The sequence below is a fragment of the Enhydra lutris genome, unplaced genomic scaffold, assembly GCF_002288905.1.
Source record: "Enhydra lutris kenyoni isolate GAN:26980312 unplaced genomic scaffold, ASM228890v2 scaffoldscaffold3, whole genome shotgun sequence".
Classification (NCBI taxonomy): Eukaryota; Metazoa; Chordata; class Mammalia; order Carnivora; family Mustelidae; genus Enhydra; species Enhydra lutris.
Window position 1 is genome coordinate 83,271,328 of NW_019154087.1, and position 25,911 is coordinate 83,297,238.

The following is a 25,911-nucleotide window of genomic DNA, read 5'->3' on the forward strand; positions in this document are numbered from 1 at the left end:
CAGGACTCTGGGATCATGACCTGATCTGAAGGCAGATACTCAACCAACTGAGCCACCCAGGTGCCCTGGGAATGAACATTTTCTATGTTGATTAAAAAAAAAAATGTTTGACATTTTAGTTTTCAAACAAGAGTCAGACTCAGGTAACACATATTCTTCATTAATTGGGCTCATCTTTTTGTTTTGAAATAAAAAAAAAGAAATAGACATTTTCCCTGGCATTAAGGTGATTTAAAAATAAAGCACTTACTTTTATTTTGAGGTCTTCCATGATTTTAATATCATCCTTTGAATCATTTGTCCTGGTAAAATTGAATTCTGTACAAGAATAATTGGCAGCATACTGCATCCTTGGATTATACCTGAACACCAAATGTTGTCCCTCATCTGAATATTTCACTGGTTCAATGAGGTATCTTTGGTCATACACCCTGAAGAATCCCCTATGGAAAATGAGAATGTGATATATGTTCAAAATCTATTCAATTTTACCTCTATATTTCTCACAATATTCTTCTTTTCCATTTTATTGACTTGCCTACTTATGAATGGAAGCTATATAGAGACCAAGTCCTCATGAGCATGCAGTCAGGCCTTTAATTAATAAATTTTGTAAGAGTCAACTCATCTAGATTTTCAGAAACTTAACAGTTCAGTCTTTACTTTGAAGTCTCAGAGGTCTAGCAAACATTTTGTGAATTTTTTATGTCCATCATGCATTAGTTGTAGAGAAAATATATGACAGTAAAATAACTATTATCTGGAAATTTTGCCATTAAAGTTTTCTTATTCTTGAATATATTGGGATCTATTCACGTAAAGTGTACATACATGAAGGTGGAAGTTTCTTGTTTTTCTATCCTCTACCTTACATTTCCTCCTTTACTCTTAAGTCCAAGATCTACAGAGAACTAAAATAAGCTTTACTTCTAACTTCAATTTCTAAGGACTCTAACTCCTGATTATTAAAAAGGTATGAAATGTGTGGTGAGAATTCACAGGACTAGAAGCCAAGAAGCCTGGTTTTTGGTTTAAATTCTGTCACCGGCAAATTGGATGTTCAGAGGCAAGTCTCTGATTTCAGTGTCTCTAACATGAGAGGACAGACTAGATGATTCCCAGCAGTCTTGTAACTCTGAATCCCTTGATCATATACTGAAAAACTTGTCTTGCTTACAGCTGTGCATTAGACATCTTTTTGTCAAAAATGAATATAAACAATGGCTAGAATAGATACTCAGGGCGAAAAAAAAAAGTAGCTTTTTCCCATTAATTTTTTTATTTATAGGGTTGTTGGAAAGATGAGTATAAAATGCCTCTGAAAATCCATTAAGGAGACTGAAAAACAAAAGAGATACTTGTGTAATACCTCAGACCATTACACGTGCTGATACTGGCAGCAGAATCAAATTCATGTATGATGGATCCTTGGTAAAAGCAGTGATCCTAAAATAGATGAAGAGGCTATTGATATAAATACATATACTCATATTACATAAATATTAACATATACATATTTCATGTTCACAATATATTAGCATTTCATTGTCACAATTTGTATACATACTCATTCATGTTTTCATTCATTGCATCCTGTCATTTGTAAAATTTTGAAACTCTTTTAGAATCCTTTTAATTGCATGATTACATTGTGTTAAACAGTATATGTATTCTTCCCTCACAAATTTAGCAGCTTATTAGTTTACGAATCCAGCCTCAGAAGTGTGACCATTTTCCCTATAAATATTTCTCCTTTAATCCACCCTAAAATTCCTACCAAACTACCATTCTTGGGTTGTTATTATAGTTTTCCTCCATTTGCCTATGAGATCATGCCAATGTTTTTGATGATTGCCAGATTTAGGTCTCACTCCCCAACCAGGCCTCCTCAAGCCCTTCTCTCCTGTGGATGTGTTTCAGTCAAGTTGGTAGCCTTGTCACTCCTTACTTCATGCTCTGCCTACAGAGGTTCTGTCAGGCGATCATCTTTTCCATTATATCCATCCATTCAAATCCTGCCTATGTGTGGCACTTCCCATGCAATCTCAGACCCTCACAGGCCAAGAACGACCCCTCTCATAAAAGAACGTTATTCAGTTTTCTTCCATTTGTATTTTACAAAGATTGTAGGATTACTTTTCATAGCTGCCTCATGCCTTATGTAGAGGAAATAAGTTTCAGAAAGTATACTTTTGATAAAAGGATAATGTCATCTTTGGTTAGAAGGATACAGAGGGCATGTTTTGGAAACGGAAAGACAACTGTAAAAGTAAAACCTGTATCCACTGGAATAATATTAATGATAATTGAACAAAAATTCACTTGGAAATTGAAAAGACTTCATGTTGGTGCCTCAGAAGTCCTAGGCCAGGGAATATGACTCACATAAGGGTCAGTTAGATGGAGGTTTTAAAACTATTTCATGTCTTTAGGTTTTATCCATTTAGCTTGATGACAATCTCATCAGGGTGTCTTATACTGCTTTTGTATGCTGCCTTCCCCTTCCTCCAAGCTTAATACTATTTTGGGTACATAGAAGCCAGTTTAGTAAAGAAAAATACATTAACAGTCATTGATTTGCTTGTTAGGCAGTAATCAGCTTCCTTTACAGTTTGGAGGGGCATGTTTTCTATTCCAGGATAATTCAGCTGCAGTACTCAATATAAGATTCATTTCTGACATAACATTTTCTGAAGCTTCTTATAAAGCTAGATTGGGTTTTAAAATCACATGAGGAAATTTCGGAAAAGAGACATAGGAAGGTTCTGTAAGATACCATGGTGGGAGGGTAGCTGGTGATCACCTCCCCTCTTGCGGAGTAGTAGGTTTCACTGTAATTTGAGGCTAGGAACTCCCTGGAAAAGATGGCAGAGACGTAGTGAGATTTACTCATTTATGAAGACAGCAAATAAAACCAATTATGGCAGAGAGAAATCTCCAGGTTACTTCCAAATCTCAGCAAATTCCTCTCATACTAAAACCACATAAGCAGAATCAATTCCACTCACATGAAAAGGCATTCTACCCAGATTTCATGATTTGGTAAACCCTAGAAGAGACTGAAAAAGATTCTGGCAGTTTTAGCCAAGGCAACAATTGGAGAAGAACTTAGAGAAAATATTACCTAGGTAAAAAAAATATGTATATATATATATATATATATATATATATATATATATATATACATATATATATTGATACAAAATATATTTGATGTATAAGGCATATATTCATACACTACATATATCTTAACACATATTTACCCAACAGGTATATATTTAGATAAAGGCAATATGTGTTAATAATAGTAAAATTAGAAAACATGGAAAAGTACAAATGAAATTGTCCTGAATTCTCACCATAGAAAGACAACCCATGTTAATATTTTCATGTAATTCTTTATAGTTTTATCCTCTACACAGGTAAAGGAATGGCATTCTGAATGTTCAGTAGAGTAATCAGTTCTCTCCCACATCTCCTGTATCAAACCTATGGGTATCTTCAGACTGAGAACTAAGACTGTATATCTCCACTCTCTCAGTACATGCTATAGCAGAACAGAAGAACAAAGGAGGAAATTATTGGATTTTATTTTATCCTGAAAAACAGACTTTTGAAACTCATAACAGAAACATTAGTCCTGAAAGTCAAGGCTTTTGAAATATAAAAGCTAAGCTTTATGTTTCCAAAGCATAAAAATGAAGAGCTCAGGGCAGTCTTCCTATAAATAAGAAACCAATAACATAAAGGAGAAGCCAGGCTACACCACTGTCAGTTTAGACCAGGAAAAAAGTCTGGTGAAAGGAAGTGAATGGAGGAAATATGGTGACAGAAGGAGATTGTGTTATCTGGAGTAAATGTGACCGCACAAGGAGATAACACATAAGCAGGTAGGTCAGCATCAAAGCCTTCCTAATGTGCCCCAAACCTGTTCCTAGAACCAGGAAATGGGATATGGAATTATATTCCCCCCAAGACTGTCAGCTTTTCATTCAATGGCACATTCATTATAAGTTGCTAAGGAAGAGAAGTTTAATTGCTTATAGTCCTGCTGTCTGGAGGGATCCCTTGGCAACAGCCAATAGATTGCCTATTTCTTGCTCAGTAAGAAGACAGTGTTCTGTGCTGTGAAATTCACTTATTTCAATCTGAATTACCCCATGTGGAAAAAAGCCATTCCATTTTAACATTGATGAGTCCACAAGAAGAAAAGTGGAATATTAACTCTATTAGAGATGAAATGGTGACAGAGTAGAGAAAGCCCTAGTATCAGTACCATTACTTGGGTTGACTAAATGAAATGAGCTCAGAATCACTTTTGAGAGGTAAAATATATACTGTGTTATATGAACGTGAAAAACAAACAGACATTTATGTAGTTATAAGTATATAAACACGTTCATTATTAAAATTGACATCACTCTCTACATAACTGTTTATCCAACAGTCTTACTTTAATTATCTCATAAATATGCATTTAAAAATAGATTTTTGCAAAAACAAAATCAAGGAAATATTTAATCTGAATTATAAATATCCACCTGTGCCTTCTTATTTGTCTTTTCAAAAAGAGCTGGCAGAACAATCAGAATTTGCTCAACTAGAGCAGAACTGCTAGATTTCCATTCATGCCCATGTTCCATGAACATAACCTGCCTCATTCCCATTAAGTCCCAATAGGTAGGATTATGTGTTCAGCTTGCAACCAGGATGTACATTTTAGCTCAAGGGCAGAATCATAGTGGACATTACGTCCTTTTTTCCCTCCAAAACTATAATTAAAAATGTTATTTTCTTATAAAACAAAGGATCCTGTATTTTTTCAATTCATGAATACAAAGCACTAGTATCTCATTTTTAAACTTTTATTTTGAGGTAAGTACAGACTCATAGGTAATTACAGAGATGGCATAGCGGAATCTGATGTCTGTGCACCCTTGACTCAGTCTCCCCAGAAGCTACATCTTAAATAATTATAGTACAATAACAAAACCAGAAATACCCACTAGTACAATGCATGTGCATGTGTTTACATGTCATTTTATCGTGTGTGTGGATTTGTGTTACACCGCTGCAATCAAGATGTTCTATATCTTGATTCTACCAGAAGAATCTCCTTCATGCTATCTCTTTATAATCCCTCCCCCTCAACAACATCCTTAATCCCTGACAACAATTCAAACAACCATACTGTTTTCCAGATTTATAATTTTTCATTTAGAGAATGTTTTATCAGTGGAATTATATGGTATGTGATTTTTTCAGATTTTTTTTTCCCATTCAGCATAATGCCATAGTGATCCACCCAATTTGTTCCATTTCATTGCAAAGTGGCATTCCATGATATGGATGGCCTAGTGTGTTTAACCATTTATTTGTTGAAGGAGATCTGAGTTGTTTCCAGTTTAAGGCTATCATGAATAGAGCTACAAATATTTGTGTATAGCTTTCTGTGTGAATGTAAGTTTTCATTTTTCTGAAATAATACCTAGAAGTACAATTGCTTTACCTCACGGAGATTGCATGTTGGTTTCTTTTTTAAATTGCAATTGTTTTCCAGAACGCTATATCATTTTATATTCCCGTATTATTATAAAATTATAAAAACTTAATTTTATTATTATATTATATTATATTATATATTATGTATATTATATTATAAAAAATTAATTTTATATTCCCATATTATTAATGATGCAGTTTCTTTACATCCCTTGCCAGCATTTGGTAATATAATTACTATTTTTTTTTCTTTTAGTTTTAGCCATTTTGATTGAATGAAATATTTCATTGCAGTTTAATTTACATTTCTTGAATGATTAATGATGCCATATATCTTTTCAAGGGCTTATTTGTCATCCGTATATTCTCTTTGGTGAGAAGTATCTCCCTATCTTGGCCTATTTCCCAGTTGAACTGTTTACTTTTTATGGCTGAGTTTTGAGAACTCTCTATTTTTCAGACTATTGTCCCTTGTTGGTTGTGGTTTGCAAATGTCTGCTCCCAATCTGTAGCTTGTCTTTCATCCTCATGACAGAACTTTTGTAGAGTAAGCACTTTCAATTTTAATGAAGACAAGTTTATCAACTTTATCTTTCATTATTCATGTCAAATGACCTGGTGTCAAGTCTAAGAATTTTTTGCCTTAGCTCTAGATTCTGAAAATAGTACCTTGTTTATCTAAAAGTATTAAGGTTTTGTGTTCTATGTTGAAATCCATGATCTATTTTGAGTTAATTTTGGTATAAATTTGGCATAAGCTTTGAGATTTAGGTTGAGGTTTTCTTTTTCTTTCTTTCTTTCTTTCTTTCTTTCTTTCTTTCTTTCTTTCTTTCTTTTTCTCTCTCTCTCTTTCTTTCTTTCTTTCTCTCTCTCTCTCTCCCTCTCTTTCTTTCTTTCTTTCTTTCTTTTCCTTCTTTCCTTCCTCCCTCCCTCCCTTCCTTCTTCCCTCCCTTCCTCCCTCCCTTCCTCCCTTTCTCCCTCCCTCCCTCCCTATAGTGATAACTCTATATATCAACTGGAGAATCAACATCTTTACCATGTCAAATCTTCTACTTCTAGTACATTATCACAAATTAGGTCCCATCTATTTACATCTTTTTGATGATTTTCATCAGAATTTTGTCATTTTCAGAGAACAAGGTTTGTATATATTTCTCATATTTGTAACTTTTATTTATTTTTGAACAATTGCAAATGGTGTTGTATTTTAAATTTCAGTTTTCACATCTTCATTTTGACTGTACAGCAATACAATTGATTTTTTATGATGAAATATTCTGTGACTTTGTTGAACCCATTTATTCTTTCTAGGAGATATTTTTGTTTGTTTGCTAATTTGTTTATTAGCTTCCATAGAATTTTCTAAGCAAAACACTATTGTGTCATCAGCAAATAAGGACTTTTTTCTTCTACCTTTCAATCTCTATGCCTTTCATTTCCTTTTCTTCCTGAGTTGCACTGACTAGAACTTCTGGGAATATGTTGAATAGCTATGATGAGAGTACACGTATTTGTGTATGTTCAGTCTTTCACCAATAAGTATGATGCTTGCTGTAGGGTTCTATAAATACTCTTTTCCAAGTCATATGACCATTTAAAGCCAAAATTATAGCTATCATTACGGAGTTACTAATGTATAGAGGTATATATATGACAAGGTAATATAAAAGAGTTTAGTTGTAAATGGGCTTATAGGATAGTGAAGACTTTACATTTTACATAAAATGATACAATAAGTAAAACTGTAATAAAATATTGTATTTTATGTACTGTAAATAAATAAAATAAATAAAAAATATTTAAAACTATAAATAAATATTATAATCCCTAGACCAAAAGCTTAAACCTAAAACAGAGAGATATTGCTAAAAAGCCAATAAATAAATAAAAAGCCAGTAGGTAAAGTAAAAACAAAGCAAACAAAATAAAAACCAAATAATCCAAAGAGCCAAAGAAGGGAAAAAAGACCAGAGAACAAACAAACAAAAAACCCAAACAGAAATAAATATTAAATTTTTTTTATATTATATATATATATATGTTTTGTTTTCTTTACACTTTTGAGATTTAGTGTTTTCTTACAGACCAATATATACCAAGGACCAAGTGGGTAACTCTGCTTTATTCACCTGAGAGATTATGTTCTCTCTTTACCTCCCCCTTTTTTTCTTTTTTCTTTTTCTTTTTCTGTTGTTTTTTGGTTTCTGACCTCTTAGGGTTTGTCCAGTGTGTATTTTCCTTGGGTCATGGTTGAAATTTTTTATTTTTATTTTGTTTTTTCACTCATCCATTTGTCTCTGGACAAAATGACTAGAAGGAGGAATTCACAACAAAAGAAAGAGCCAGAGCTAATTCTGTCTGTCACAGATCTAATCAACACGGATATAAGTAAAGTGTCAGAGCTGAAACTCAGGATAACAATTTTAAAATTACTAATGGGGCTTGGAAAAAGCATGAAAGACACCAAAGAATCTCTTAGTACAGAAATAAAATCTAATCAGGCTGAAATTAAAAATACTTTAACTGAGATGCAATCTAAATTGAATGCTCTAACAGCGAGGGTAAATTATGCAGAAAAGAGAATCAGTGACACAGAAGACAAGTTGATGGAAAGGAGGGAAGCTGAGGAAAAGAGAGACAACCAACCAATGGACCATGAAGGGGAGGCTTCAAGATATCAGCGATGTCATAAAGTGAAAACAATATTAGAATTATTGGGGTCCCAGAAGAGGAAAAAAGAAAGAGAGGGACAGAAGGTATATTTGAGCAAATTGTAGCTAAGAAATTCTCTAATCTGGGGAAAGAAACTGGCATTCAATTCTAAGAGGTAGAGAAAACCACCATCAAAATCAGTAAGAATAGATCAACACCCCAAACATATAATAGTGAAGCTTGCAAATTTCAGATAAAGATAAAATCCTGAAAATGGCTTGAGACAAGAGTTTTTAAACTGACAGGGATAGGAACATTAGACTGGCAACAGAGACCCAGCAGGCCAATAAGAGCTGGCATGATGTATTCAGGGTAATAAATGAGAAAAATGTGCATCCAGGAACACTTAATCCAGCAAGGTTGTGATTCAGAATGGAAGGAGAGATAAAGTGCTTAAGGATAAACAGAAACTAAAAGAATTTATAATCACAAAACCAGCCCTGCAAGAAATATTAAATGAGACCCTGTAAGTGAGGAGAGAGCCCCAAGGTAACATAGACCAGAAAGAAAGAGACAATCTACAGTAATAGGGATTTTACAGGTAATACAATGGCACAAAATTAATATCTTTCAATAGTTACTCTGAATGTAAATGAGCTAAATCCTCCAATCAAAAGACACAGGGGTATCAGATTAGATTAAAAAAGTAAGACCCATTCATATGCTGCCTACAAGAGACTCACTTTTGACCTAAAGACACCTCCAGATTGAAAGGTATGGGGTAGTGAATGATTTGTTATGCTAACAGACAAAAAAAAGAAAGTGGGGCTAACAATCTTCACATCAGACAAATTAGATTTTAAACCAAAGTCTGTAGTAAGGGATGAAGAGGGACACTATATCATACTTAAATATCTATCCAATGAGGAGATCTAAAATTTATAAATTATAAATATTTGTGCTCCTAACTTGGGAGCAGCAAATTACATAAACAAATTAAAAAGCAAATTAAAGAAACATATTGATAATACTAGTATGGGACTTCAACACCCCATTCACAGCAATGGACAGGTCACCTAAGCTGAAGATCAACAAGGAAACAAGGGCTTTGAATGAAATGCTGGACCAGATCGACACAGATATATACAGAACCTTGCACCTAAAGCAACAGAATACACAGTCTTCTCTAGTGCACATGGAACATTCTCCATAACAGATCACATACTGGGTCACAAATTAAGTCTCAAACAGTACCAAAAGACTGGGATTATTTCATGCATATTTTCAGACCACAGTGCTTTGAAACTGGAACTCAATCACAAGAAGAAATATGGAAAGAACTCAAATATGTGGAGGTAAAAGAGAATCCTAATAAAGAATTAGTGGTCAGCCAGGAAATTAAAGAATTTTTAAAAATTCAAGGAAACAAATGAGAATGAAAACACAACTGTTCAAAACTTTGGGATACAGCAAAGGTGGTCTTAAGAGGGAAGTACATAACAACAAAAGTTTTTCTCAAAAAAATTAGAAAATCTCAAATACACAAGCTAAACTTACACTTAAAGGAGCTGAAGAAAGGAAAAAAAAAAAATTCTCTCTCTCTCTTTCTTTCTTTCTTTCTCTCTCTCTCTCTCCCTCTCTTTCTTTCTTTCTTTCTTTCTTTTCCTTCTTTCCTTCCTCCCTCCCTCCCTTCCTTCTTCCCTCCCTTCCTCCCTCCCTTCCTCCCTTTCTCCCTCCCTCCCTCCCTATAGTGATAACTCTATATATCAACTGGAGAATCAACATCTTTACCATGTCAAATCTTCTACTTCTAGTACATTATCACAAATTAGGTCCCATCTATTTACATCTTTTTGATGATTTTCATCAGAATTTTGTCATTTTCAGAGAACAAGGTTTGTATATATTTCTCATATTTGTAACTTTTATTTATTTTTGAACAATTGCAAATGGTGTTGTATTTTAAATTTCAGTTTTCACATCTTCATTTTGACTGTACAGCAATACAATTGATTTTTTATGATGAAATATTCTGTGACTTTGTTGAACCCATTTATTCTTTCTAGGAGATATTTTTGTTTGTTTGCTAATTTGTTTATTAGCTTCCATAGAATTTTCTAAGCAAAACACTATTGTGTCATCAGCAAATAAGGACTTTTTTCTTCTACCTTTCAATCTCTATGCCTTTCATTTCCTTTTCTTCCTGAGTTGCACTGACTAGAACTTCTGGGAATATGTTGAATAGCTATGATGAGAGTACACGTATTTGTGTATGTTCAGTCTTTCACCAATAAGTATGATGCTTGCTGTAGGGTTCTATAAATACTCTTTTCCAAGTCATATGACCATTTAAAGCCAAAATTATAGCTATCATTACGGAGTTACTAATGTATAGAGGTATATATATGACAAGGTAATATAAAAGAGTTTAGTTGTAAATGGGCTTATAGGATAGTGAAGACTTTACATTTTACATAAAATGATACAATAAGTAAAACTGTAATAAAATATTGTATTTTATGTACTGTAAATAAATAAAATAAATAAAAAATATTTAAAACTATAAATAAATATTATAATCCCTAGACCAAAAGCTTAAACCTAAAACAGAGAGATATTGCTAAAAAGCCAATAAATAAATAAAAAGCCAGTAGGTAAAGTAAAAACAAAGCAAACAAAATAAAAACCAAATAATCCAAAGAGCCAAAGAAGGGAAAAAAGACCAGAGAACAAACAAACAAAAAACCCAAACAGAAATAAATATTAAATTTTTTTTATATTATATATATATATATGTTTTGTTTTCTTTACACTTTTGAGATTTAGTGTTTTCTTACAGACCAATATATACCAAGGACCAAGTGGGTAACTCTGCTTTATTCACCTGAGAGATTATGTTCTCTCTTTACCTCCCCCTTTTTTTCTTTTTTCTTTTTCTTTTTCTGTTGTTTTTTGGTTTCTGACCTCTTAGGGTTTGTCCAGTGTGTATTTTCCTTGGGTCATGGTTGAAATTTTTTATTTTTATTTTGTTTTTTCACTCATCCATTTGTCTCTGGACAAAATGACTAGAAGGAGGAATTCACAACAAAAGAAAGAGCCAGAGCTAATTCTGTCTGTCACAGATCTAATCAACACGGATATAAGTAAAGTGTCAGAGCTGAAACTCAGGATAACAATTTTAAAATTACTAATGGGGCTTGGAAAAAGCATGAAAGACACCAAAGAATCTCTTAGTACAGAAATAAAATCTAATCAGGCTGAAATTAAAAATACTTTAACTGAGATGCAATCTAAATTGAATGCTCTAACAGCGAGGGTAAATTATGCAGAAAAGAGAATCAGTGACACAGAAGACAAGTTGATGGAAAGGAGGGAAGCTGAGGAAAAGAGAGACAACCAACCAATGGACCATGAAGGGGAGGCTTCAAGATATCAGCGATGTCATAAAGTGAAAACAATATTAGAATTATTGGGGTCCCAGAAGAGGAAAAAAGAAAGAGAGGGACAGAAGGTATATTTGAGCAAATTGTAGCTAAGAAATTCTCTAATCTGGGGAAAGAAACTGGCATTCAATTCTAAGAGGTAGAGAAAACCACCATCAAAATCAGTAAGAATAGATCAACACCCCAAACATATAATAGTGAAGCTTGCAAATTTCAGATAAAGATAAAATCCTGAAAATGGCTTGAGACAAGAGTTTTTAAACTGACAGGGATAGGAACATTAGACTGGCAACAGAGACCCAGCAGGCCAATAAGAGCTGGCATGATGTATTCAGGGTAATAAATGAGAAAAATGTGCATCCAGGAACACTTAATCCAGCAAGGTTGTGATTCAGAATGGAAGGAGAGATAAAGTGCTTAAGGATAAACAGAAACTAAAAGAATTTATAATCACAAAACCAGCCCTGCAAGAAATATTAAATGAGACCCTGTAAGTGAGGAGAGAGCCCCAAGGTAACATAGACCAGAAAGAAAGAGACAATCTACAGTAATAGGGATTTTACAGGTAATACAATGGCACAAAATTAATATCTTTCAATAGTTACTCTGAATGTAAATGAGCTAAATCCTCCAATCAAAAGACACAGGGGTATCAGATTAGATTAAAAAAGTAAGACCCATTCATATGCTGCCTACAAGAGACTCACTTTTGACCTAAAGACACCTCCAGATTGAAAGGTATGGGGTAGTGAATGATTTGTTATGCTAACAGACAAAAAAAAGAAAGTGGGGCTAACAATCTTCACATCAGACAAATTAGATTTTAAACCAAAGTCTGTAGTAAGGGATGAAGAGGGACACTATATCATACTTAAATATCTATCCAATGAGGAGATCTAAAATTTATAAATTATAAATATTTGTGCTCCTAACTTGGGAGCAGCAAATTACATAAACAAATTAAAAAGCAAATTAAAGAAACATATTGATAATACTAGTATGGGACTTCAACACCCCATTCACAGCAATGGACAGGTCACCTAAGCTGAAGATCAACAAGGAAACAAGGGCTTTGAATGAAATGCTGGACCAGATCGACACAGATATATACAGAACCTTGCACCTAAAGCAACAGAATACACAGTCTTCTCTAGTGCACATGGAACATTCTCCATAACAGATCACATACTGGGTCACAAATTAAGTCTCAAACAGTACCAAAAGACTGGGATTATTTCATGCATATTTTCAGACCACAGTGCTTTGAAACTGGAACTCAATCACAAGAAGAAATATGGAAAGAACTCAAATATGTGGAGGTAAAAGAGAATCCTAATAAAGAATTAGTGGTCAGCCAGGAAATTAAAGAATTTTTAAAAATTCAAGGAAACAAATGAGAATGAAAACACAACTGTTCAAAACTTTGGGATACAGCAAAGGTGGTCTTAAGAGGGAAGTACATAACAACAAAAGTTTTTCTCAAAAAAATTAGAAAATCTCAAATACACAAGCTAAACTTACACTTAAAGGAGCTGAAGAAAGGAAAAAAAAAAAAAAGGCCTAAACCAAGCAGGAGAAGAGAAATAATAATAAAGGTAAGAGCAGAAATCAATGAAATAGGAATGAAAAGAAGAGTTAAGCAGATCAATGAAATTAGAAGCTGGATCTTTGCAAGAATTAATAAGATTGATAAACCCCTAGCCAGACTTATCAAAAAGAAAAGAAAAAGGGCCCAAAGAAATAAAATCATGAAAGAAAGAGGAATGATCATGATCAACACCAAGGAATTATAAACAATTTTAAGAATAAATTATGAGCAAATATATGCCAACAAATTAGGCAATCTGGAAGAAATGGATGTATTGTATTCCTAGAAACTTATAAACTACCAAAATTGAACCAGGAACAAATAGAAAACCTGAACAGACCCATAACTAGCAATGAAATTAAAGCAATAATAAAAAAATCTCCCCCAAAACAAGAGTCCAGGGCCAAATGTCTTCCCGGGAGAATTCTACCAAACATTTAAAGAAGAATTAATACCTATTCTTCTGACGCTGTCTCAAAAAATGGAAATGGAAGGAAAATTTCTAAGCTCATTCTGTAAGTCCAGCATTACCTTGACCCCTAAAACCAGACAAAAACCCCATCAAAAAGGAATATTACACACCAATATCCCTGATGAACATGGATGCCAAATTCTCACCAAGATACTAACCAGTAGGACCCAACTGTACATTAAAAGGATTACTCACCACAACCAAGTGGGATTTATTCCTGAGATGCAAGAGTGGTTCAACATTTGCAAATTAATCAACATGATACATCACGTTAATAAAAGAAAGGACAAGAACCATATAATCCTCTCAATTGATACTGAAAAAGCACTTGACAAAATACAGAATCTTTTCACAGGTAAAACTCTCCAAAGTGTAGATATAGAGGGAACACACCTCAATATCACAAAAGCCTTCTAAGAAAAGCCCGCAAGGAATATCATTATTACTGAGGAAAAACTGAGAGCATTTCCCCTAAGGTCAGGAACATGACAAGGATGCCCACTCTCACCACCATTGTTCAACATAGTACTAGAAGTCCTAGCCTCAGTAATCAGACAACAAAAAGAAATAAAAGGCATTCAAATTGGCCAAGAAGTCAAACTCTCACTCTTCGCAGATGACATGATACACTATGGGGAAAACCCAAAAGTCTCTACCAAAAAATTGCTAGAACTCATAAAGGAATTCAACAACATGATAGGATATAAAATCAATGCACAGAAAATCAGTTGCATTTCTGTACACTAACAATGAGAAGAAAGAGAAATTAAGGAATTATCCCATTCATAATTGTACCAAAAAACATAAGATACCTAGGAATCAGCCTAACTAAAGAGGTACAGGATCTGTACTCTAAAAACTACAGTACACTTATGAAAGACATCAAGGAAGACACAAAGATATGGAAAAAAACTCCATGCTCATGGATTGGAAGAATAAAAATTGTTAAAATGTCTATGCTACCCAGAGCAATCTACACATTCAATGCAATCTCTATCAAAATACCATCAACATTTTTCACAGAGCTAGAACAAATAATCCTAAACTTTTATGGAACCAGAAAAGACTACAAATAGAGGAATGTTGAAAAAGAACACCAAAGCTGATGCCATCACAATGCTGGAGTTCAGGCTCTATTACAAAGCTATAATCATCAAGACAGTATGGTACTGCTACAAAAAGAGACACATAGATCAGTGGGACAGAATAGAGAACCCAGAAATGGACCCTCAACTCTGTGGTCAACTAATCTTCAATAAAGCAGGAAAGAATATCTAATGGAAAAAGGACAGTCTCTTCAATAAACGGTGCTGGCAAAAATGGACAACCATATGCAGAAGGATCAAACTGGACCATTTCCTTGCACCATGAACAAAGAAAAACTCAAAATGGATGAAAGATCTAAATGTGAAACAGGAATCCATCAAAATCCTAAAGGAGAACACAAGGAGCAACCTCTTCAACCTTGGCCACAGCAACTTCTTGTTAAACATGTCTCCAAAGGCAAGGGAAACAAAAGCAAAATTGAAGTATTGAGACTTCAGATAAAAAGCTTCTGCACAGCAAGAAAACAGTCAACAAAACTAAAAGGCAACCTACAGAATGGGAGAAGATATTTGCAAATGACATATCAGCTAAAGGGTAAGTATCCAAGATCTATAAATAACTTATCAAACTCAACACCCCAAAAACAAATAATCCAGTCAAGAAATGGGCAGAAAAAACACGATCAGATATTTCTCCAAAGAAGACATTCAAATGGCCAAAATACAAGAAAAATAATCCTTGGCATCAGGGAAATACAAATCAAAACTACAATGAGTTACCAACTTACACCAGAATGGCTAAAATTAACAAGACAGGAAACAACAAATGTTGGTAAGGGTGAGGAGAAAAGGGAACCTTTTTACACTGTTGATGGGAATGCAAGCTGGTATAGCCACTCTGGAAAACAGTATGGAGGTTTCTCAAAAAGTTAAAAATAGGGCTACCTACAACCCAGAAATTGCACTACTAGGAATTTACCCCCCACAAAGATACAAAGGTAGTGATCCAGAGGGCCACCCTCACCCAAATATCATAGTAGCAATGTCCACAATAGCCAAACTGTGGAAACAGTGGAGATGTCCATTGACAGATGCATATGAATGGATAAGGAAGATGTGGTGGAGATAGATATAGATAGATCGATCAATAGATATAGATAGATAATATAGATTAGATATAACTATAGATATAGATAGATATAGATGGAACTGGACAGTATTATCCTGAGTGAAATAAGTCAATCAGAGGAAGACAACTATCATATTACTCATGTGCTGAACATAAGGAATAGTGCAGAGGACAATAGGGGAAGGGAGGGAAAACTGAATGGGAAGAAATCAGAGAGGGAGACAGACCTCAAGAGACTCTTGACTCCGAGAAACAAATTGAGGGTTGGGGATATGGAAGTGGGTGGGAGGATGGGGTAACTGGGTGATAGGCATTAAAGAGGGCACGTGATATGAAGAACACTTGGTGATATACTTAGCTAATGAATCATTGAAAGTTTCTGTTTGTTAACCATATGATATGAAAACATCTGAATAAATAATAGTCACAGATTTGGGAGGCTCCACGGCATGCACTAAATTCACTTACTTCATGTTGCTAGGAGACAAAGGTAATGTTGCCCATGAGAGGTATCAATGTCAGATCAAACTGCTTTGTATGTCTATAATTCTATAATATATAACTCCCAGCTGATTAACAGGATTAAACAACAGCTAATATAATAAGATTGGCTACTTGAGGCATAAGCAGCATGTTGTAATTTCAAGAGCAGGTAGATCTGAGTTATAGTGAATCAGCACCATTGTGATCCTGACAGTTTTTACTTCAGTGAACCTATGATTCTTCCTAAGTAAAACAACATCCACTTTGTGTAGGTATTGTGGGAATTGAGAGAGAACTTTGAGGAAAGGCACATAGAAATTATTCAATAGATGTTAGCCTTATTCCATCCTGAGAATGTATGCAGTCTGAATAAATTACCTAATGATCTATTATCTATTAATAGATAATAATAATTATCTAGTATCTAACATTCAATAATATAATAATAATAATTATCTATCATCTATAATCTAATAATTATGTTATTAGATTAATTGTATTTCTGCACCTTTGTCCAACAGGCAACTCCAGAGTAGAAGAAAGGATGTTTGTTTCTTTGTTTTATATTTTTTGGTTGCTGTTTTTAGCTAATAGGCCAGAGTCTCAATTCTTCAATAGTTATTCTTCCACTTTTCTTAGCATTTGACAATTCTTCTCGATTTTAATGTTCAGGGCTGGGATTCAGGACTATTGTGTGTAGGAATGGCCCAAAGAAAAGCAATGGAAATTCAGCAAAAACAAAACAGAGGTTGTGGAGAAAGCTAACGAAGAAATTAAAGCCATTAGAATTATCCAGCTGACACAAGGTAGCTTGATGAGGTAAATTCTTCCTCATTTTTAGTTTATTCTCCAACAGAACTTGGTTTGATATCTATTTTAAACAACTTAGCAGTCACCCTAAAAGCAGTATTTCCTTTGTTCTACTGACTCAGAAGTAACATATTAACTTTCTTCTTAGAGTGAGTACATGAAGTCAAAGGCTCTAAGTACCCCAAGCAGAGGGTAACTCAGGACTGAAGGGTAGTGTCTATAATTGTTGTTAAGATACTGATATGTAATTTTTAAATATTTTCATTACTAAATTAATATATTGGAGGGAGGAGTCAAGATGGTGGAGAAGTAGCAGGCTGAGATGACATCAGGTAGCAGGAGGTCAGCTAGATAGCTTATCAAACCATTCTGAACACCTACAAATCCAACAGGAGATTGAAGAGAAGAAGGGCAGCAATTCTAGAAACAGAAAACCAATCACTTTCTGAAATGTAGGACCAGTGGAGAAGTAAATCCAAAGCGACGCAAAGATAGACCGCGACAGGAGGAGCTAGCTGCCGGCAAGCAGCGAAGCAACGGAGCACGAAATCAGAACTTTTAAAAGTCTACTCCACTGAAGGACATCATTCCAGAGGCTAAGCAAGGGTGAACCCCATGAGGGGACAGAGTGGCCTCAGGTCCCACAGGGTCACAGAAGGATCGGGGGTGTCTGAATGTCACAGAGCTCACTGATATTATGTGGTGAAGCCGGCTACAGAGGCAGAGCCAAGGAGTGAGCTCTCAACTCAGGGTTACCTTAAGTTGTGATCCATGGCACAGGCCACCGCTCTGTGAGCAGGGACCCCACAAGATCCGGGGAGACCCCCCTGGAAGAGCACAGTGATCTACAGAATTTGGAGACTCCAGGCGGGGCTGCATGCCAGAGACAGCGATGCTTGGTCACAGGCTGGGTGAGCTCGGAGCACAGCAAGAGGCCAGGGAGATGGGAGTGATTGAGAGCTTTTCTCCTAGGGTACACGGAGGAGTGGGGCCCTGAGCTCTCTGCTCCTCCAGGCCAGAGATTGGGAGGCTGCCATTTTCATTCCCGTCCCCTGGAACTCTACAGAAAGTGTTCAGGGAACAAAAGCTCCTAAAAGCGAACCCGAGCGGGTTACTTAGCATGACCCCTGGTAAGGGCGGTGCAATCACGCCTCGGGCAAAGACACTTGAGAATCACTACAACGGGCCACTCCTGCAGAAGATCAACAAGAAATCCAGCCAAGACCAATTTCACTTATGAGGGAGAACACCGGAATTCCAGAGGAGGAGAAAGCAAAGCATGGAATTCATGGCTTTCTCCCCATGACTCTTTAGTCTTGCAAAGTTAATTAATTCTTTTTAATTTTATTTTTTTCTTCTAAATTTTTTTTGACTTTTACCTTTTTCTGTTAACATTTTTAACTAGTTTATCTTAACAATACCTTTCATTAAAAAAAAACTTTTTTGAACTTTCATTATTATAGTCATATTTTATCCTCCATTGTATCTAACTTTATTTTTTGTATACACGTAGGGTTTTTTCTTCTAAAAAAATTTGGGATACAACTCTAATACATCAAAATATACCCTAAATCTAGCACAGGACTTTGCTCTAGTCTCCAACCTGAGCAAATTCTCTCTACTTTCTTTATTTCTTTCTTTATTCTCCCAACCAACTTACCTTATCAACACTTTTTTTAGAAATTGAAAAAAAATAATTTCATCTTTATAGTCATATTCCATCCCTTCATTATGTTTACCCTTATATATGTTTTTCATTCTTTAAAATTTTGGGAGGTAGTTTCTTCTAACAGACCAAAATACTCCCAAAATTAAGTGGGTGACCCTGTTCTATTCACCAGTCTAATATATATATATATATATTTTTTTCTTTTTTATATTTTTTCTTTCTTTCTTTTTTTTTTTTTTTTGAATTTCTTTTTACCCCCTCTCTTTCCCCCATGATTTGGGGTCTCTTCTGATTTGGTTAAAGCACATTCTTCTGGGGTCTTTGCCACCCTTTTAGTATTTTATTCACTCCTTCATATACTCCTATCTGGATAAAATGAGAAGACGGAAAAACTCACCACAAAAAAAAGAACAAGAGGCAGTACCAAAGGCTAGGGACCTAATCAATACAGACATTGGTAAAATGTCAGATCTAGAGTTCAGAATGATGATTCTCAAGGTGCTAGCAGGGCTCAAAAAAGGCATGGAAGATATTAGAGAAACCCTGTCTGGAGAAATAAAAGAACTAAAATCTAACCAAGTTGAAATCAAAAAAGCTATTAATGAGGTGCAATAAAAAAATGGAGACTCTTACTGCTAGGATAAATGAGGAAGAAGAGAGAATTAGTGATATAGAAGACCAAATGACAGAGAATAAAGAAGCTGAGCAAAAGAGAGACAAACAACTACTGGACCATGAGGGAAGAATTCAAGAGATAAGTGATACTGTAAGATGAAACAACATTAGAATAATTGGGATTCCAGAAAAAGAAGAAAGAGAGGGGAGCAGAAAGTATACTGGAGCAAATTATTGTAGAGAATTTCCCTAATATGGCAAAGGGAACAAGCATCAAAATCCAGGAGGTGCTGAGAACGCCCTCAAAATCAACAAGAATAGGTCCACACCCCATAATCTAATAGTAAAATTTACAAGTCTTAGCAACAAAGAGAAAATCCTGAAAGCAGCCCAGGACAAGAAGTCTGTAACATACAAGGGTAAAAATATTATATTGGCAGCAGACTTATCCACAGAGACCTGGCAGGCCAGAAAGAGCTGGCATGATATATTCAGAACACTAAACGAGAAAAACAAGCAGCCAAGAATACTACATCCAGCTAGGCTATCATTGAAAATAGAAGGAGAGATAAAAAGCCTCCAGGACAAACAAAAACTAAAAGAATTTATAAACACCAAACCAGCTCTACAAGGAATATTGAAAGTGGTCCTGTAAGCAGAGATCCTAAAAATAGTAGATCAGAAAGGAACAGAGACAATATACAGTAGTAGTCACCTTACAGGCAATACAGTGGCACTAAATTCATATCTCTCAGTAGTTACCGTGAATGTAAATGGGCTAAATGCTCCAATCAAAAGACACAGGGTATCAGAATAGATTAAAAAAAACCCATTAATATGCTGTCTGCAAGAAACTCATTTTAGACCCAAAGACACCTCCAGATTTAAAGTGAGGGGGTGGAAAACAATTTACCATGCTAATGGACATCAAAAGAAAGCTGGGATGGCAATCTTTATATCAGATCAATTAGATTTCAAGCCAAAGACTATAATAAGAGATGAGGAAGGACACTATATCATACCCAAAGGGTCTGTCCAACAAGAAAATCTAACAATTTTAAATATCTATGCCCCTAACATGGGAGCAGCCAACTATATAAACCAATTAATAACAAAATCAAAGAAACACATCGACAATAATACAATAATAGTAGGGGACTTTAACACTGAAATGGACAGATCATACAAGCAAAAGATCAACAAGGAAATAAAGGTCCTAAATGACAGACTGGACCAGATGGACATCACAGATATATTCAGAACATTCCATCCCAAAGCAACAAAATACACATTCTTCTCTAGTGCACATGGAACATTCTCCAGAATAAATCACATCCTGGGTCATAAATCAGGTCTCAGCTGGTATCAAAAGACTGGGATGATTCCCTGCATATTTTCATACAACAATGCTCTGAAGCTAGAACTCAATCACAAGAGGAAATTTGGAAAGAACCCAAATACATGGAGACTAAAGAGTATCCTTCTAAAGAATGAATGGGTCAACCAGGAGATTAAAGAAGAATTGAAAAAAATTCATGGAAACAAATGATTCAGAAATCATTTTTTAAATTTTTTTGAACCAAAAATGGTTCAAAATCTGTGGGACACAGCAAAGGCAGTCCTGAGAGGAAAATATACAGCTATACAAGCTTTTCTCAAGAAACAAAAAAGGTGTCAAATATACAACCTAACCCACACCTAAAGAAGCTGGAGAAAGAACAACAAAGAAAGCCTAAACCCAGCTGGAGAAGAGAAATAATAAAGATCAGAGCAGAAACCAATGAAATAGAAACAAAAAACCAAAACCAAAACCAAAACCAAAACAAACAAACAAACAAACAAACACAAAACCAATAGAACAAATCAAAGAAACTAGGAGCTGGTTCTTTGAAAGAATTGATAAGATTGATAAACCCCTGGCCAGACTTACCAAAAAGAAAAGAGAAAAGACCCAAATAAATAAAATCATTAATGAAAGAGGAGAGATCACAAACAACACCAAAGAAATACAAACAATTCTAGGAAACCGTAATAGACTCTTATCTCACAGAACAAACTGAGGGTTGCTGGGGGGAGAGGGGGAGGGAGAGGGTGGTGGGGTTATGGACATTGGGGAGGGTATGTGCTATGGTGAATGCTGTGAAGTGTGTAAACCTGGCAATTCACAGACCTGTACCCCTGGGGCTAATAATATATGTTAATAAAAAATTTAAAAAATTTAAAAAAACATATAATGTATTATTTGTTTCAGGAGTACAGGTCTGTGATTCATCAGTCTTACACAATTCATAGTGCTCACCATAGCACATACCCTCCCCAGTGTTCAGCACCCAGCCACCACATCCCTCCCACCCTCCTTCACTTCAGCAACCCTCAGTTTGTTTAATGAGATTAAGAGTCTCTTATGGTTTCTCTCCCTCTCTGGTTTCATCTTGTTTCTTTTTCTTGTTTCATTTTCTCCCCTCTTCCCCTTTGATTCTCTGCCTTGTTTCCAAATTCCACATATCAGTGAAATCATATGATAATTGTCCTTCCCTGATTGACTTATTTCACTTAGCATAATACCCTCTAGTTCCATCTATGTCATTGCAAATGCAAGTTTTTATTTTTAATGGCTGCATAATATTCCATTGTATAGATGAGTAGGAATTCAGCTATATATAGGTAACAATAACATGATGAATTCATTTCACTAACAATTTTTACAAAAACTGGAATACTACAGACCAATAAATCTATAAGATATTAAATTATAATAGAACTTACCTTGATCTTAAAAGGTGAAGTATTAAGGTTTTTCTAGTTAGCTTTAGTTCATACAACAATTCTTCTTCCATCTGTTTCCTGCAAAACAGTATTCATCATGTGACTTAAATGTGTGCTTATTTAGTGTGTATTGGGGTGGGGAGTGGAGTGGGTGCAGGGGAAATTAGACTATCAGTCTACCCAGCAGTCCAGTGGTCTGGCTAGGCAAAATGATAAATATAGATTAGGCTGAATTTATGAGGGCAATATATGGAGGATTTTGCTTGTAAGCTATTTTTTAATTAAATTTTTTGATGGGAATTTTTTCTAGTTATAAAAAGAAATTAAAATAAATATATTCTCTCCTCGCCCAGAGATAACAAGTCATATGTCCTTGCCATTCCACCCCTGACCACAGATCTTTTGTTTATGTATCTTTAACAGTTTGTGGTGTACCATTTTATAGTCTACTTTCTCACACAGAAGTAAGTTATGACCATGGCCATTTTCCTATTCCAATAAATGTTCCTTTGTAGTATGTATTTTATGACTGAAAATCACAATGTGAATTTATTTAACCAATATCCAGATCAGAAATTTCAATTGGGGTATTTGCTATAGTTAGACATCATTTCTTGGTTGGCAACATGGAAAAAATGTTTAATAAATGCTGCAAGATAACCCTGAAGAAGGGAAGCACAAAATTAGAATTTCACTAGAAATTTATAGTGGTTCTTATTTTCTTGCCTTAGATATTAACATTAATGAAATGATAACTTATTGTTACAAACTTTTCTTTAATGACCATCAGAAGTGATATTTTTCTTCTGTTTAGCTTATTTTGTTTACATATTTGTATATGAATTCCTAACATATCCTTTAAATATTTTCTTTTGTTATATTTTATTTCCTTCTGATTATGAATTATTTATAATTTAAATATTCACAGGTACTAGTCATTTTTCTAGCACATTTCTTCAGTTTATTGTTCACCCATGTATTCAATAGCTGTTATTCAGGCACAGTGATAATATGGAAAATACAATTATGCACAATATAGAGGTCACTGCCCTTATGAAAACCACAGCTTGGCAAAGAAGAAAATCAAACAAATGTAATTGAGTATTATAAACATCATAATAGGGGCTCCTGGGTGGCTCAGATGGTTAAGTGTCTGCTTTCAGCTCAGGTCATGATCCTGGAGTCTTGGAATTGAGTCCTGCATCATGCTCCCTGTTAAGTGGGGAGCCTGCTTCTCCCTCTGCCTCTCTCTCTCTCTCTGTGTCTCATGAATAAAAAAATAAAATCTTTAAAAAAATAAACATCATAATAGGAGAAATGCAATGACTATGTGAAGGAGAAATAGGAGGCAGAGAACAGAGCAAGCAAAGGTCCTGAGGTAGGAAGGAGCTTGACATATTGAGAAGCCCAGAAAAATTCAAGGAGGCTGGAGAATCAAGTGTAAATTGAATAAATACGAGAAATGAAAAGGTAGGAAGGAGCTAAATCATGTACAGACCAGTTAGTCACTCAAGAAGATTTGGACTTCATCCTAAGAGCAAAGAGAAGAAAAAGGTTTAGGCAAAAAATACAGAAGTAGGTACAGTATTTTTAGATGGCTTACCTATTACAGATAATGTATCAGCAAAAATCACAACTGTAGGCAGGAAAAACATTTAAAGTCTGTTGATGGGATATAAATCACTTGGGCAAGGGAGTGGAAGCAGGGAAAAGGGAGAGTAGAAAATTTCAAAGGATATTTACATGTTAGAATTCACAAAATTTAATGATTTTTTTTTGATTGGGGAGACAAAAGAGAGGAGTAAAGACTTCCCTTAGGTGGTACCTGAGAGGTTCAGTTGGTTCAGTGTCCCACTCTTGACTTCGCTTAGGTCATGATCTCAACTTGTGAGACTGAGCCCCATGTGTGGCTCTGCACCAGACATGGAGCCTGCTTAGGATTCTCTCTCTCCCTCTCTACCCCCACCATTCTCTTCCCCCCTCCAAGAATAATAATAATAACAGTAATAATTCACTCAGTATTCTGGTTTGTTTAAACTATGCTATTGAAAGTCTTCTGTAGAGAGGCAACTTTGAGGGAGGGAGAGGGAGTTTTGTGTTTGTTGAATGTGAGTTGTGCATTGATTTGGGCAATTTTTGGACTGAAAGTTTAACATAAAATTGGGACTTCGTTATAAACACATAAATCACAGTGGGAAGGCAAGAACCTAGGTGCTTACTTAGATAAAAAGGGTTGAATCCTGTTTACAACATGATGAACTATACTTGCTGTTGTGTGTGAATAACAGTGGTATAATGGGACTGTAAAATTTGAATGTGTGATTATGGGTTTTCTGTTTGTTATTCAGACACAGTTGTTAATATTGTCAAATGTGACATTCTTGTTAATCTTGTCATTAATATTATTTGTATATAAACAGAATTTTTAACTTTGTGTTTTATTTTAGAATTTTATTTATTTTATTTAATTTTAAAATTGTTTTTATTTAGAATCATTTTAGAGTTAAAGAAAAGTTGGAAAGATAATACAGAGCATTCCCATGTATTCCACAACTCAGGGTTCCATATTGTTAACATCATACATTACTATAGTGTACTTGTCACAACTCATGATTCAAGACTGACATTACCAATTAAATTATACACTTATCCAGATTTTCTTTGTTTTTGTCTAATGTCCTTTCACTGTCTTAAGATCCCATCCAGGACACCACATCACATTCAGTTGTCATGCCTCCTGTCATGACTCTCTACACTATGGCAGCTTCTCTGACTTTCCTTATTTTTTGACAACCTTGACAGTTTTGAGGAGTACTGATCAAGTATTTTATAGATTGCTCCTTAATTAAGTTTTTTTTTTTCCCCAATATGTTTCTCATTCCCAGCCTGGAATTATGGGGATTTGAGAGAAAATAACAAAATAAGGTGCCATTTTCACACATCATATTAAGAGTACATACTATCAATATGACTTATTACTGAATATGATTACTGATTACCTTGATCACCTGGCTGAGGTAGCATTTGTCAGCCTTTCTCCACTGTAAGTTTACACTCTTCTCCATTTTACTGGTCCCCTCTTCCCCATTCTAATCTTTGGTAGGGTCTATGCACAGGCCATGCTTAAAGGGTAGGGAGTTATTCTCCACCTCCTAGGAAGGAGACTGTCTACATCAATTTTTTTAATTCTTATGTGTGGAGGATTTGTCTATTCTTCCCCATTTATTTATTCAATTATTTATTTATACCACTATGACTTCATAGGTATTAACTTATATTTTATTATAGCCCAAAACTACACTAATAATTTTGTCCTCATATTGTCTCTTCTTTGGCTATTGGGAGCTCCTTCATTTGGCTCCTATGTTCTTTTGACATCCTCCCATCAATGCAAGTTTGGGTTGTTTGTTTGTTTGCTTGAGAACTTCCTTACTTTCTGGTATAGAAGATACTCCAAAGACATCTTGTATATTTCCTGCCTCAGTCCAGTATCCTTTTGTATATTCATAATGAGATTGATGTCTTGATTTACACAATGGTGACAGAGGGCTGGTTTGGCCCTCTTCAATGAGTACCAAACTTCAACCAATAAAAGCTTTTTTTTTTTTTTTCTTTAAAGATTTTATTTATTTATTTGACAGAGAGAAATCACAAGTAGGCAGAGAGGCATGCAGAGAGAGAGGAGGAAGCAGGCTCCCCGCCGAGCAGAAAGCCCGATGTGGGGCTCGAACCCAGG

At 35.0% G+C, this 25,911-nt stretch overlaps 1 protein-coding gene across 1 annotated transcript in view; it reads right to left on the reverse strand.

Annotated features, from left to right (window-relative positions):
- LOC111153218 (ADAM metallopeptidase domain 7) overlaps window positions 1–25,911 on the reverse strand; it is an 83,344-nt gene that overhangs the window by 55,081 nt on the left and 2,352 nt on the right. The window contains exons 3-6 of the mRNA XM_022512108.1: window positions 22,176–22,246; window positions 2,777–2,855; window positions 1,370–1,446; window positions 251–443 (exon numbers count right to left, since the gene is read on the reverse strand). Of these exons, the coding sequence (XP_022367816.1) occupies window positions 251–443; window positions 1,370–1,446; window positions 2,777–2,855; window positions 22,176–22,246 (420 nt within the window). The remainder of the gene's footprint in view (window positions 1–250; window positions 444–1,369; window positions 1,447–2,776; window positions 2,856–22,175; window positions 22,247–25,911) is intronic.